Source organism: Bos indicus x Bos taurus, chromosome 18 (genome assembly GCF_003369695.1).
Source record: "Bos indicus x Bos taurus breed Angus x Brahman F1 hybrid chromosome 18, Bos_hybrid_MaternalHap_v2.0, whole genome shotgun sequence".
Lineage (NCBI taxonomy): Eukaryota > Metazoa > Chordata > Mammalia > Artiodactyla > Bovidae > Bos > Bos indicus x Bos taurus.
Window position 1 is genome coordinate 15,403,581 of NC_040093.1, and position 13,808 is coordinate 15,417,388.

At 54.0% G+C, this 13,808-nt stretch overlaps 1 protein-coding gene across 2 annotated transcripts; it reads right to left on the reverse strand.

The window, feature by feature from the left end:
* CCDC97 (coiled-coil domain containing 97) lies at nt 1-11,162 on the reverse strand. 2 transcript variants are annotated; one of them, XM_027515740.1, is made up of 5 exons: nt 10,246-10,474; nt 6,584-7,039; nt 4,446-4,724; nt 3,887-4,016; nt 1-2,129 (listed from the first exon to the last, which is right to left on the reverse strand). In XM_027515740.1, exons 1-5 carry the CDS (start codon nt 10,283-10,285, stop codon nt 2,009-2,011), a joined length of 1,026 nt encoding a protein of 341 aa, XP_027371541.1. In that variant the 5' UTR covers nt 10,286-10,474; the 3' UTR covers nt 1-2,008. The 2 variants fall into 2 exon arrangements, with proteins under 2 accessions (XP_027371541.1, XP_027371542.1); XM_027515741.1 differs by lacking the exon at nt 1-2,129 and adding an exon at nt 2,331-3,672 and having other exon boundaries at nt 10,246-11,162.
* Between the last annotated feature and the right edge of the window lie 2,646 nt (nt 11,163-13,808).

Consider the following 13,808-nt stretch of genomic DNA (forward strand, 5'->3'; position numbering starts at 1 on the left):
TTTATGTATGGCACAGTATATCACAAATTTAATGATCAAATGAAAAACGCACAGGTCATCCAGGGCTGATATTTGTGGTATGAAAGACCCCTCACAACTCGAGGGCATGAACACAAGCACCTGAGACAAACATCCCCTCCTCTTCATCTTTGCAAGCTGTGGGTCTGGCTGACAGAAGGGCCTTGCGCCTCCTCCGAGATGCAATGTCAGTGCTGAGAGTATGTACTGCACAGGATCTCTGTGATGGTTCAGTGATTCAGGTACTGACTAAACACTAGAAGATTCCACGCGTCTGTGGAGAGGAAGGGCAGTGCCTAGCATAGCAGGAGGGCCCCAAAGGTGTTATCCACTGTTAACGGCGTCAGCAGCTGACTCTCCTTCAGTCAGTACCCCTGAGAAATGGGTGTGTCCGTCCATGCCACATGGCCCTGAGAGTGGACAGGCAGGCCAGGCACGGTGGTCTTGGCCTTGAATATGTGACATCTCCTTTCTGGGCCACCCATGGCCCACACATGAAATGGGACGGAGCCCCTGCTTCCTGGGGCTGTCTGGAGGTTCAGTGCAGCATCAGGCACCTGGCTAGGGCCTGGCACAGGACCGAACTGCTCAGGAACTGGAAGCTTTCTTATTCAATAATCTATCTGAACCATACCGAGCACCCCCCCAACTCCAGCCTCCATCCAGCTTTCAATTTCTGTGTCTGGCTCTAATTCCAGTTGACCCAGAGGGCAGAGCCAAGCCCTGGGGGTTAAGTGCTGTGGCCCCAGGAGTCCTTGGGATCTCCCTTCACCCTGGGCCGCATGCTGGAGGCAGTTTTGAGAGGGCTTTCAGGCCAGGCCATGGCCTGGCTCACAGGAGGGGTCCCCACACCCCTCTTCTCCAACGCATGGCCTGTGTCCTCCCCCCGTTAGCAGCCAGCCTCTTCTGTGTATGTCTGCTGGGGGAGCATGAGCTGAGTGCGGGGCCATGGGAAGGCAGGACGCCTGGGTTCCCACAGGCCGGCTGCTGAGTCACCAGGCGGCCATCTGGCTCCCATTAGCCCAGGGCGGCAGGGGGCTCCGCGGGGCCGGCTCTGTGGCTGGCTGGGGGCAGGGAGGCTGGGGCCGACTGTGTGTGTATGTGGGATGACTCAGGACCCATGATAACAGCCTGTGCGTATTCGGGGAGTGTAAACAGGAGAGGGAGAGGGAAGTGGAGGAAGTGAAGGAAGGAAGGAAGGAAGGGAAAATTGTGGCTGGGAGAGGGATGCTGGGAGGGGAGAGTCCCCCCTACCCAACCTGGCAGGCCCGTGGTCCCACGTTGCTCCTGCCCACCATTCCCAAACCTGAGCCCTGAGGGAGAGGTGAGGGCAGGAGGCCACTCCCAGGGTCTCCCCGCTGTCCACAGCGAGGCTGGGTTACTCAGCAGCCAGGACGGGGGATGCTGACGGCCTGGGGAGGGGGCAGGGATCCTGAAACCCAGAGATAAAGGCAGAGAGGGACAGAACCAGCACAAAGGCTAAAAGAGATGGGAATGTGTGGCCATGGATCCCGAGAGCTGAATCGACAGGAGACAGTAGGTAACAGGCAAGGAGGTGCACCTGTGAGCCTGAGACCCCATTGCAGAGTGCAGGAGAGTCAGGGCAGGGTTGGCGGGGGCAGAGTGGTGGAGCACTGCTCTGAGGTCAACCTGGCCAGTTCCAGCCACAGAGGGCCCCCTGGCCTAGGTCCAGGGGAGGATGTTCATCTCAGGCCGTTGTGGGGACAGGAGCCAAGGCACAGAAGGAGGGGAAGAAAGAGAAAGGCAGAAAGGAGAAATAGGGAGGTGGGGAGAGAGAGACAGAGACAGCAGGAGCTAGAAAGGCAGAGAGAAAGGGGGTGGGAGGATGCCCAGGCAAAGTTGGGGTGAGGGCATGGAGACCACCGCCAGGCTTGATGGTACTGGGCAACCGCCCTGCTTCTGCTTAGAGAAAGTCCCTGAGCTGGCCTGTCATCAGCGGCCTCATGCGGGCGGGAGGTGGCCGCAGCCATCAGTCCCCGTCCAGCTCTGGGCTGGGCGCGTCCTCGGGCTCCTCCTCGTCGAAGTACCTCTCCTCCTCGTCCCGGGCCACGATGTCCAGGTTGTCGAAGTCGGGGTTGTCATCCACGGTGCTGCAGGGGGAGGGGCTGTCAGGGATAGGCTCTGCCTGCACTCGGGCCTTCCCGATTCTCACCCGGTGGAGGAGCTGGGGCCCGGGGTGCCCCCCGAAATGAAAGGCCATGTGCTGGCAGCTCTAAGTTGGAGCTAACTTACAGTTGGGTTAGGCTGGGTCTCTGAGGGCTTCACACAAAAAGTAACACTTGCCAAAGAAAGATCTTACAAGACAACTTCTGGTTTCTCTTAAAAAGCTGGAAGATGTGGTGACACATGGGCCCACATTCCCCAGAGGCAGCGCTTCCCAACCAGGAAGATTCTGCCCCCCACCCCCACCTCAGGGAACATTCGTTGTAACTGGGGACATTTTGGTTGTTACAACTTGGAGAGGGGCTGCTGCTGGTGTTCAGGAGGTAGAGGCCAGGCAGGCTGTTCAATGCCCATTGCACAAAGGACAGTCTGCACAAAGGATTATCTGGACCAAAAGGTCCACAGTGCTGACAGGGAGAAACCTTGTCCTCAGGCGGCCAGGGGTCCAGCTGTGAGGAGGACCCTCCCAGGCCTGCTCACACTCTCCAGTGCAGGAAGCCTTATCTGGTCCAGCCCCCTCCCCTCTGATGAGACGCTTGCCTCCCTCCTCACCCCTCACCCACCCTGCTGGGAATGCTCTTCCCCCAGGTTTTCGCATTGCCTACTCATCCCCTGCTGCAGGTCTCTGCTCAAATGTCACCTGCTCAGCCTCTCCTGGCCACCTCATCACCCACCCCGCTGCTTTTTCTCCCTGGCTCCCTCACTAGATCGTTTTTTTGCCTTCCTCACTGGAGTGGGATGCCCTTGGACAGAGAACCCTTCCACTGGTTTTGTTTGCTGCTTGATCCCCAGAGTCTGGACACGGCTGCGCTGAGAACCTAGTGGTGAATGCAGGCCAGCAGCTCCCCCACCCCCCGAGATGGGACAGGCTTCGGCCCACACCACTCCCCATGCTGGGTCTGACTTCCTCATGGGGACCTGGCTTTATGATGGCAGTGGTGTCCTTACCGAGTGCCCAGGTACTCTACTCACTGCTTTGTGTGGAACCCTGAGAGTGATAAATGTCGAAGTGGATCAGCCAGAATTGCCTCTGGAGCTGGGGATCCCAGACTGGACCAGAGATGCTCTGGTACCAGGGGCTGGCGTGGCCAAGGCAATGAGGACTGCCAATCTACTGATGAGACCCGAGGGGCTGCTTGTTCACGTGTTGTGGGGGGTGGGCCCTCTGCTGCCACACCTGATGTTTCGGACCACAAGGCGAGGCTGCCACAGTTGACAAAAGCATCTATCTTTTCACTCTGATACTTCACTCGCCTGTGTCCTTTTCCTTGATGCAAAATCTCTTTTCACCCAGGTGGCCTGGGAATCTTATCCCTGGGGTTGTACTGGAGAAATGAACAAGCAGCACGGCACGGGCGCCCGGCACAGGCCCCTCCACACCAGGCATCACCCTGCCAGTGATGACTTCCTGCAGCATGAGGAGGTCTGCAGTCCTGGGGACACTTCGTATCAGGCCGCCATACCATCTACCTGGACAGGAATGTTTCGGTGGTCTATCAACGTGGAGCTGAATGTCAGCCTTGCTCAAATCCCTCTTTCGGGGGAAGGGACAGACGCTCAGAGATGGACAAAGCTACTCCAGGGTCACCCACTGACCTCTGATCACCCCTGAGCTGGGTGAACCCAGGGCCCCTGCCCTGTGGGGTGCCAGGCTGGGGGACCAGGGGCGAGGGCAGGGGAGCACCTGTAGTCAAAGTCCCCATCCTTGCCATCCAGGAAGCGCTGGTGCATGCGGCTGGTGAACTCTTCCCGCAGGATCAGCCTCTCCTCCGAGTCAGGGACCCAGGCCTCCGAGTCTTTGCCAGGTCTCTGGTCTGTAGGGGAGACGCCCAGGGTGGGGGTGTGTGAGGGGTGCACAGAGAGCTGCGTCCCTCATGCTGGGTGGCCCTGGGAACAGGGCAGTGACTGCGATGGCCCCGTCCCTACCTTCCCAGGGCATACATCAAACCCATGACAACTCGGTGTTTCGGAGGCCGCAGAACAGGGTGGACCTGACACCTGAAGGAGGGCGGTCAAGGGAGGGCCCTCCAGGCGGAGGGAACAGCATGAGCAAAGGCCTGGAGGTGAGGGATGTCCTTCAAGGAGGGGGACAGGGATGCTGGAGAGGACGGAAGGGCTGGGGTGCTCAGGGCAGCAGGGGAGGATGTGCTGTCTGTTCCTGCAGGCGCTGCCGCCAAGGAGCCAAGGCACACAGGCTGGGGCTGGGTGTGCCGACGCTGGGGCCCCCTGGCCTCTGGCCTCACCTTCCTCATCTTCATCTTCCTCCTCGTCCTCCTCCTCCAGGCAGGCCTCCTCCTCCTCCTGCTGCTGGAGCAGCCGCTGCTGCAGCTCCCGCTCCTGGTAGGACTGGAGCAGCAGGTCAGAGAGCGGGCAGGTGGGCGTGCCAGGGGGGCCAGGCTTGGGTGGCCGGTGGGCCGGGGTGCGGGCGCTGAGCTCCTCCTGGGTCAGGTACTGCCCAATGTACTGCTCATACAGGAGTGGGGCGCGGAAGCGCATCTGCTCATCGCTGAAGTACTCGCCCCCTGCACGGAGGAGACAGGGTGGGCGGGGGTCAGGGTCGGCGGGTGAGGCAAGGGGCTGGGTAGGGGTGAGCATCTGGGCAGACCTGTGTCTACCCAGGCGTGGAACCATGCTGACCGGAAGCTGTAGACACACAAGTGTGTGACTGTCCAATTCAGGAATGCAGTAAAACATGCACAGATGTCTGAGGTCGTGACCATGAGAACTCACGAACGTGTGTGAGCACGTGAACGTGACCAGGCCTGTATCTACGTGTGGACTCACGTGTCCCAAGTTTGTCGGGTGCAGTCAGGTTGCTGGACATTCTGGACCGAGGCCCTGCTGGCCTAGGGCCCCTGTGCAGCTGTACTGGCAAGAATTTGCACCCCATGTGTGCGTGCACACATCAGCACACTCCTTGGGCCCCTGTGTCTCAGAGCTGGTGAGCAGGGCATTGTGAGCAGGATGCACAGGGGAGCCAGTGTGTAGATCATGCATGCCTGTCTGCTGAGCGTCCTTCTGGCTGTTGCCTGGACACGCCTGCCCTGCTGGACACGTTAAGAATACATCTGCATGGAGTGGGCGTGCGTGTGCACTGGATCAGGTCTCGCAGGGTACCTGCCCAGGCATGGGCATCCCTGTTGGTCTTCCAAACCCCACACCTCACCCCTCAGGTGGGCCGGGTTTCCCTGCCCCTCAGTCTCAGGGCCTTTGCACCTCCCCTGGCTGTCTGCCCCTGTAGAGGCGGCTCTGTCCCTTAGATAACGGTTCAGCCTGCTCAGCTCCGCCCTCAAGAGCCCTGTCTTGGGCTCTGTCTTGTCCCCCCTCTTACCCCTATGTCTCTGTTTCCGGTGTTTCCCACCACAGTCAGTTTCTCTCTCTCCTTATCTCTCACCAGCACACACTCTCTCTCTGGGTCTCGGTTTCTCCCTCCCCTCCTCTGCCCCTGTCTGCCCCAGTCTCTCTCTCTCTCTCCCGCTTCTTCAGTTTCTACCGTCTCACCCCACTTGCTTCATTCACTCACTCTCCCTCAGCTCTTCATCCCTGCTCCTCATCTGTCACTGTGTCCCTCCCCAGTTCCCCTTCTCTATTGCCTGTGCCTTCTCTCTGACTAGAATCTTAACTCACCCTCTCCTTCATTTGCTCTCATCTTTTAACATCTTTTAGTTCTGGTGTCTTCGGTCACAAAGCTGCTTGTAATTACATCATGGTCAAAAAGGTACCAATGTTACACAAACATTTTTTAAAAATTTAAAAATTAAAGAAAAGAGAAAAAGGTACTGATATTTTCTTTCCTGTTTTGTTTAAAAGATTTTTTGAGGTGGACCATTTTTAAAGTCTTAATTGAATCTTGTGACAATACTGCTTCTGTTTTGTATTTCGGGTTATTGGTCCTGAGGCATGTGGGATCTTAGCTGCCTGACCAGGGGATGAACCCGTACCCCCTGGACTGGAAGGCGAAGTCTTAACCACTGGACACCAGGGAAGTCCCACTGATGTTTTTCTCCATGCTTTTCACATGTGTGTGTGTTTCAAGAGGCCTTTCCTGAACATATTCCTCTAGGTTTCTGGCAATGCCTCTTTGTACAGTACGAGGTAGGGACCTAGTTTTCGTGAGGGATGACCGGTTATCACAGTGCTGGACACTGTGTCCTTGACCCACTGGTCTGAAATGGCACTTCTGTCATCTGCAAGATTCCAGCCCTTCTCACTGCCTGTGCCATTCTCTCCCCGAGTCCCTGCTTGTCTCTCCCTATCGCGCCCTGTCACTTCACATTTCTGTCTCCGTCTCGCCAGGATCTCCGTCTGTTTCTGCTCTCGCACCCTTGTTTCTACTTCCTCTGCCGCAGACCCCTCCCCCTCAGCCCGTGTGCCCCCACACCTTGGATGAGCTCACGCAGGGCAGCGTAGCGGCGGTTACGCAGGCGGGTGCGCAGCGTGCGGGGTCGGGTTGTGCCTTGCCGGGCCACCTCGGCACAGTAGAAGTCTGCGCGGTGGTCACCGCGCAAGTGTCCAAAGCAGGGCAGATGCTCCTCCCGGAGGCCCGTGCGGAAGCGCTCCAGGAACACCAACGGCTTCTCGTGGTACAGCTGGCCCAGGATGGCCACCTTTTCCGGCTCCGTCAGGTCGGGCTCACCCTGCTGCTGGCTGCACACGGGCAGGCGGCTGGCAGCCACCGCGTGCAGCATGGCACTCACCGCCGGGTCCTCCACCTCAGGGGGGTCAGCATCTAAGGCCCTTGGCGTTCCCTCTGCTGCTTCCGCCTTGTCCTGGGGTCTGGGCAGGACCGGCGTCCAGCTCAGCTCCCCCCAATGCCCAGGACTGGGCTCTGTGTGGCCTGTGGGGAGAGGGGAGATCAGTCACTCCAGGGATGGGAGAGGGGATAGAGAGTGGGTGGCAGGGAATGAGTGCTCACTCACTCACTTGTTTCACATTTAGTGAGCACCTGCTATATTCTTGGCACTGTTCTAGACCTAGAGAGACCACCCGAAGCAAGAGATTGACAGTTCAGTGGGGAAAGCAGACAAATGGAAACATAATTAGTAAAAATAAGAGGGTTAGGTGGTTCCAAGAGCTGTGCAGGAAAATTAAGAGGGAAGGAGGAGGGTATGGGGATCAGGCTGCAGTTTTAAGTGGACAGTCAGTGAAGGTCTTGCCAAAAAAGTGACATTTCAGTAGAAACCTGAGGTCATCAGGGACTGAGCCATGAGATTTCTGTGGGAAGTGGCAGAGGAAAGAGCCAGTGCAAAGGCCCCGAGAGAGAAGTTTGCCTGGTGTGTTTCCTTAGTCCTTGACCACTTCATTCACTGATTCACTCAATTTTGCCTTTTCCCTTGTTCATGAAATCATCAATACATTCACTAACTCGTTCACTCATTCATTCATCCTTCTCTCCTAGTCACACACATCCATCTAACCACTTTTCAGCAATTGTAAATCTATGCTGGGCCCCGAGCTGGGCAATGCTGAGGATCCACTGAGGGATCCAAATCAGCTCCCAGGGAGCACCTGATCTGATGGGAGAAGACAGACAAGGTCAAAGCCAGTACAGGCACTGGAAACAGAAAAGCTGAGGGCTGGGCAAGCCTTGGTGAGAGCTGTTTCTCAAAAGTGGCGGGAACTGGAGCAAGGCTACTGCAAGCAGGAAATAAGTGAAGAGGGGAAGTAGAGACAACTCCTTTAGGTAGCTTGACTTGGATGGGGAAGAGAAAGAGGGTGGTGATTATTAGGTGCAATGGGCTTCAGGGAGTGTTTTAATCACTGAGGCAAGAGAAGACTGGGCTGGACCATGTAAGGGGCTGTGGAAGAGAGGACAGATTAAAAAGATGCTTGAGAGGCTGACTAGGACAAGTCATGGGATTGAAGGGCTGGAAGGTGAGGAAGGCATTCAGTTAAGGTCCAGGCCTCTGGCCAGTAAACTGGTCAAACTGTCCCTGACACACAGGCATGGATGAGGAGCACGTTTGGGGGAAGATGTTGAGACCAATTTGGGACATGGATGGTATGACAGGCCCAGGAGACACCCAAGGGAAGGCATTTATGAGACTGCTGGTACCGGAGGCTGGAGACTTCTCAGGAGAGAAGTGTTGCTCTGGGGACAGTTACAGAAGTCATCAGAGACAAGGAAAGCAGTGGAGCTGAAGGAAATAAGTCACGGGGAGGGTACAGGAGATTGTGTGAGGGATGAAAAGAGAGGAGGGACTAAGAAAGAGCCCTGACTGGATGGGAAGGAGGCTGTGAGAGGCTAAAAATGGCCCCCCAATATAGCCACATCTTAATTCCTGGAACCCATGAATGTTAACCTTACATGGCCAAAAAAACCCCACAAAACTCAGAAAGTCTTTGCAGATGTGATTAAGGTATGGACCTTGAAACAGGGGGATTCTCTTGGATTATCCTGGTGGGCCCTAAATGCCATTACAAGTGTCCTGTCAAAGGGGGATTTGATGTACCCAGAGAAGAAGGCAAGGTGAAGACAGCAGCAGAGATTGGAGTGATGTGGGAACAAACCAAGGAATGCAAGCAGCCACCAGAAGCTAGGAGAGGTGAGGAATGTGTTCTCCCTTAGAGCCTCCTCGGCCCTGCTGACACTTTGATGTCAACTCAGTGATACTGATTTCAGACTCCTGGCCTCCAGAACCGTGAGAGAAGAAATTTCTGTTGTTTTAAGCCACCCAGTTTGTGGTCATTTGCTACAGCAGCCATGGGAAACTAACGCTGGCTGAGCAGAAGGAGCCTGAGAGATAGGAAGGAAATCAGAAAGAATGGTGTCACAGAAACCAAAGAAAAACATTCAGTAAAGACAGAGGGGTCAATGGCATCAAATTCTGCAAGTAGTTTAAAAAAGAAAAAAAACCTGAACTTGGCCATGTGGTTTAACTACAGAGTAGGGCTTCCTTGGTGGTACAATGGTTGAGAATCCACCTTGCAATGCAAGGGACACTGGTTTGATCCCTGGTCCGGGAAGATCCCACATGCCTTGGAGCAAATAAACCGGTAGGTCAGGACTACTGAGCCTGTGCTCTGCAACAAGAGAAGCCACCACAGTGAGAAGCCCACGCATCGCAACAAAGAGTAGCCCCTGGCTCTCTACAACTAGAGAAAGCCTGCATGCAGCAACAAAGAGCCACCCCAGCCATAAATAATTAATACATAAATCTTTCTTAAAAAGTAAAAACAAAAACAAACTACACTGGGAGGTCACTGGGGACCCTAATCAGTGCAGTTTCTGAAGGTAAAAGCCAGACAGCAGTGGGTGGGAAGAGGAGGCAAATGTAAATGACTCTTTGGAGAAGATTAAATGGTATCTGGAAGGCAGCATGCAATCAAGGGATAGCTTTTTAGGTTAAAACTTTTTTATTATTATTATGGAATATTTCAAACATACACAGAAGTAGTACAATGACACCCCCCCTCCCCCCAATATACCCATTATCCAGCTTCAACAATGGCCAATTCTTGGCCTGTGATGTTTCAACCAACCTCCTAACCGCACCTCACCCCACATACCCTGAAGCACTAGGACAGAATTTGGATGAGCAAAACAAAAGCATTTTAGGTACTGATGGGAGAGGCATCAGGAGAAATAAAGAGACTGAAAAACAAAAGAGAGCACAGAAATGGATTAACGACCCTGAGTAAGCACATGGGACTGTGGACTTTCGGGGAAAGGGAATTAGAGTGAAATGCGGGGAGGCATTAGCAAATAAGAGTTTGCGTGGGAGGGGAGGAGTCAAGGGAAGGAGATAACATGAGAAAGCAAGGTTGGCTGAAATAATGGGAGAGTTAGCCCGAGACAGGAACAGGTTTGCTAGTCTGAGTCAGCCTGGTAAGGAAACCGGTTATCCCGGGCCACGGAAAGAGCTGGAAGAGATTAATTTCGGGTGAGGCGATGGGATAAAAGAGGTCAGCCTGAAGCGGCCAGGTAAGGCCGAACACAGGTGCCCTCTTTTATAGAGTCCCTTCTTCACCTTCAAGGGGAAACATTTCACAGTGACACTGCAGCCCCACCCTCCTGCCGCCTCCGCGCTGCCAGGACCTCACCTTCACCAGGTTCCCTCGCCGCGGTCGCTACGGCCTCCATCCCGATTGTCTACGACTTTTTACCCGCCGTGGCGAGCTCCTAACACCAATTCCGGACGCAGGTCCTTAGGGGCAACTTCCGGCTGAGTACGTTCCTGGGACCGGGTGCTCCACGGCATTAGGAACCAAAGTTCCGGGACGAAGGCGGCCCTATCTATGCGCACGCGTGCTGCTGTCCGGCCCCGCCCACTCGAGCCGGGCAGGAAAAGGGAGTCAGGGCCGGATAGGCTCTTCCGGGCCACCCCCGCCAACCTGAACCGCTTCGAAATTGTGGGGTATCAGGAGGGAAGCACTGTTCAACCTGTGCGCTACTGACCCCAGAGACCAGCATGCTTAATTTGGGAATGGATGAATCACCACCCTTCATAACCTCTGAGTGCTTGGGCTCTGGTTTAGACCTATCCTCTTCACTACCTCAAACAATATTTGCTAAGTCTTGTAGCATGCCTGTCATCACACCCAGTCCCTGGTTAGCATGATTGGTGGTGAGATCAGAGACTGAACGTCCCACTCTGTTTCCAGGACCTGAAGAATCTGCAAGTGTGGAGAGAAAACCTTGGTTTTGATTTGCCCTAGGTGATAGGTAAGGGCTGGCATTCACGTGCTACCAGTAACCAAATGGGCAGGGCTGATGGACCCACAGGTTTAGCCAAGGGAGCTGTCTGTCCCAGCCTGGAGGGCCCAGGGAAGGTTTCTTTCTGGGAGTAAAGGATACCCTGAGACCTGAAAGATGAGCAGGAATTAAGGTAAGAGGGAGGAAGAGAAGGGTCTTATGTAGGAAGGGGGCAAGGCAAAGCCCTGGAAGGGAAGGCGGGTATCCATGGTTCTGTTTGCTTCAAGGACTTCAGTATGGTCAAGGAGTGAAGTGAAAAGTAAAGTCGCTCAGTCATGTCCAACTCTTTGTGACCCCATGGACTGAGGAGCCTACATGGAATTTTCCAGGCAAGAGTGCTGGAGTGGGTTGCTATTTCCTTCTCCAGGGAATCTTCCCAACCCAGGGATTGAACCTGGGTCTCCCGCATTGCAGGCAGACGCTTTACCATCTGAGCCACCAGGAGTAGGAAAGTTCTAACTTGGCCCTGACCAGACTGCAAGGATCAGAGAATCTCATGAATCTATGCAAAGTTCCAAATACACATGCATTTCCAAGGCAGAATTTCATGGCATTTAGAGCCTAAAAGGGATTTGTGACTCTCCCTGAACACCCTAGTGATCTGAAGTTTGAAAGGGGAGTGGCAAAAGATAAAGCTAGTGAGGTCACCAGGCCCAAGCATGTGCGCCACATAAGCTGAATTAAGTAGCTTGAGCTCCTTTATCCTGTGGAGAGCTAAAAGAGGGTGAGGGCATCAGGGTAAGGGACTGGAGGACAGCGAGATCTGTGAGGAGGCTGATGCAGTAACCCTGATATTATGGCTGAAAGTGAGAGGGTAACAGGCAGGAAGGCCAGGGGTCTCCAAATAGAGGAAATAGCCTGCAAGTGTTAGACATTTTTATCTCTCTTAAGCGGCAGGAGGAAACAAACTAGCAATATTTTTTCCTTCTCTATACAAATTTAAAGGGAGGTTTCTCTTAAAATACTGTGTTGCCATAATGACACCCGTTTCGCCTGAAGTTAGCTATTCTCGAGCCTAGAGATAACCAATGCCTTTTTCTTATGGAAATATGTCTTAAGCTATGCTAATGTACTATGCCTTTACCCCAAACTCTGTCTCCAAGTCGGTTCCGCCTCTTGGCCCAGAACCTACTTGACAAACCAGTATGGATATTGTTCCCCTAATCTATGAAAATGAAACTATTTGTATGGTGGTCTGCCCTTCTTCAAGATTCAAGTTAATCATTTTATGGCCCAGGATAAACCATTTGGTGCCAAGATTATCCCAAAATGCATCTTATGGGTGAGGGGCCTGGTGCCATTCTGAATTTTAAGACATTCCTTTCTTTCATTAACAGACTGCTAGTGACTATATAACATCCAGCCAAAGACTAGCAGGGGGGTACTCTTTCTGCCCCCTTCTGATGCCTATATCAGAAGCTTTCTCTATCTCCTTTATACTTCAATAAAACTTTATTACACAAAAGCTCTGAGCGATCAAGCCTCGTCTCTGGCCCCGGATTGAATTCTTCTCCTCCGGGGGCCAAGAATCCTGGTGTATTCGCGTGATTCAACAACCTTTCAAAAGCAGGAGGAACTTCCTATTTGCACTCCCGGGATAAGGGATCTGGAGCAAAGTGGCTGAGTTGCTGCTTGGAATAGATGGGAACTGACCACACTTAGATGTTGCCAAGGCCAGCAGAGGGCACTATTGCCCAACACATGGACCTGCAGCAGGGGGACTTACCAGCCTAGAGGGCTTGCGGCCCTCTCAGCAGGGACGCCACTCTAGGATCACTTGTAGCCCAGTTAGGCATCAACCTTGGCTCCATCTCATGTCAGATGCCTCACATTTGCCTCAAAGGTAGTCAACCTTCCTCCTCCCTTTTTTGTAGCCCATGTCCCCTTCAGAAGGCTCTGAGATAGTTCTGTGATAGAGGAGGTGGGGCTGAACTGGCTCCTCCTGTGTCCCAGCCTTGTCCCTCACAAGGGGCCAGAAGCACAGCATGCCCAGAGGGAATGAAGAAATGACTCAAGTTGCCAGAGAAGGAGGACAGGCTGTGGGGATGCAATCTTTTATCCCAGGTCATTCCCACTTAAAAAAAATGTTCCCCTTCTTCAGGAAGCCCTCACCACACCCTGCACCCATCCCACGCTCTCACAGCTGATCTTGATGCTGTCACCATTCCACGAGAGGTCTGTGTCACTTCTGGACTAGGAGCCCCTTGAGGGCAGGGTCCAAGACCACCTTGGTCATGCTGTGTCCTTAACACTGTCCAGAGTGGGTGGATAAGAACAAAGCAAAAACTGACACTTACTAGCTGGATACATTAGTTCCTGGAACCCCACTAGCCTGGATCCAGGAGCAGTCAGGAACCATCTTAAGTCTAGCACCCAGACCAGACCTAATGTAGATGGGCAGTCACACCCAGGGGTGACCCCAACAGTCCAGCCCTCGTTTCCAAACACCGGCCCTACCTTGCTCTCTGCTGAGGGACCTGTTACATCCTATTCACAAATTCTGGGAGAGAATGGGGGCTGTGGGTGGACTGAAAGGGGCAGAAACCAGAGAACCACTTTAAAAGTGAACTAGTGGATTTTAAACTGAGGGCCCCAGGTTTAAGGGGGCACACCCAGCACCAAAAATGGGGAAAGGCACACAAATCCCACCAGTCCATCCTAAAGGAGATCAGTCCTGGGTGTTCACTGGAAGGACTGATGTTGAAGCTGAAACTCCCAATACTTTGGCCACCTGATGCGAAGAGCTGACTCATTTGAAAAGACCCTGATGCTGGGAAAGATTGAGGGCCGGAGAAGGGGACAACACAGGATGAGATGGTTGGATGGCATCACCCACACAGTAGATGTGGGTTTGGGTGGACTCTGGAGTTGGTGATGGACAGGGAGGCCTGGCGTGCTGCGGCTCATGGGG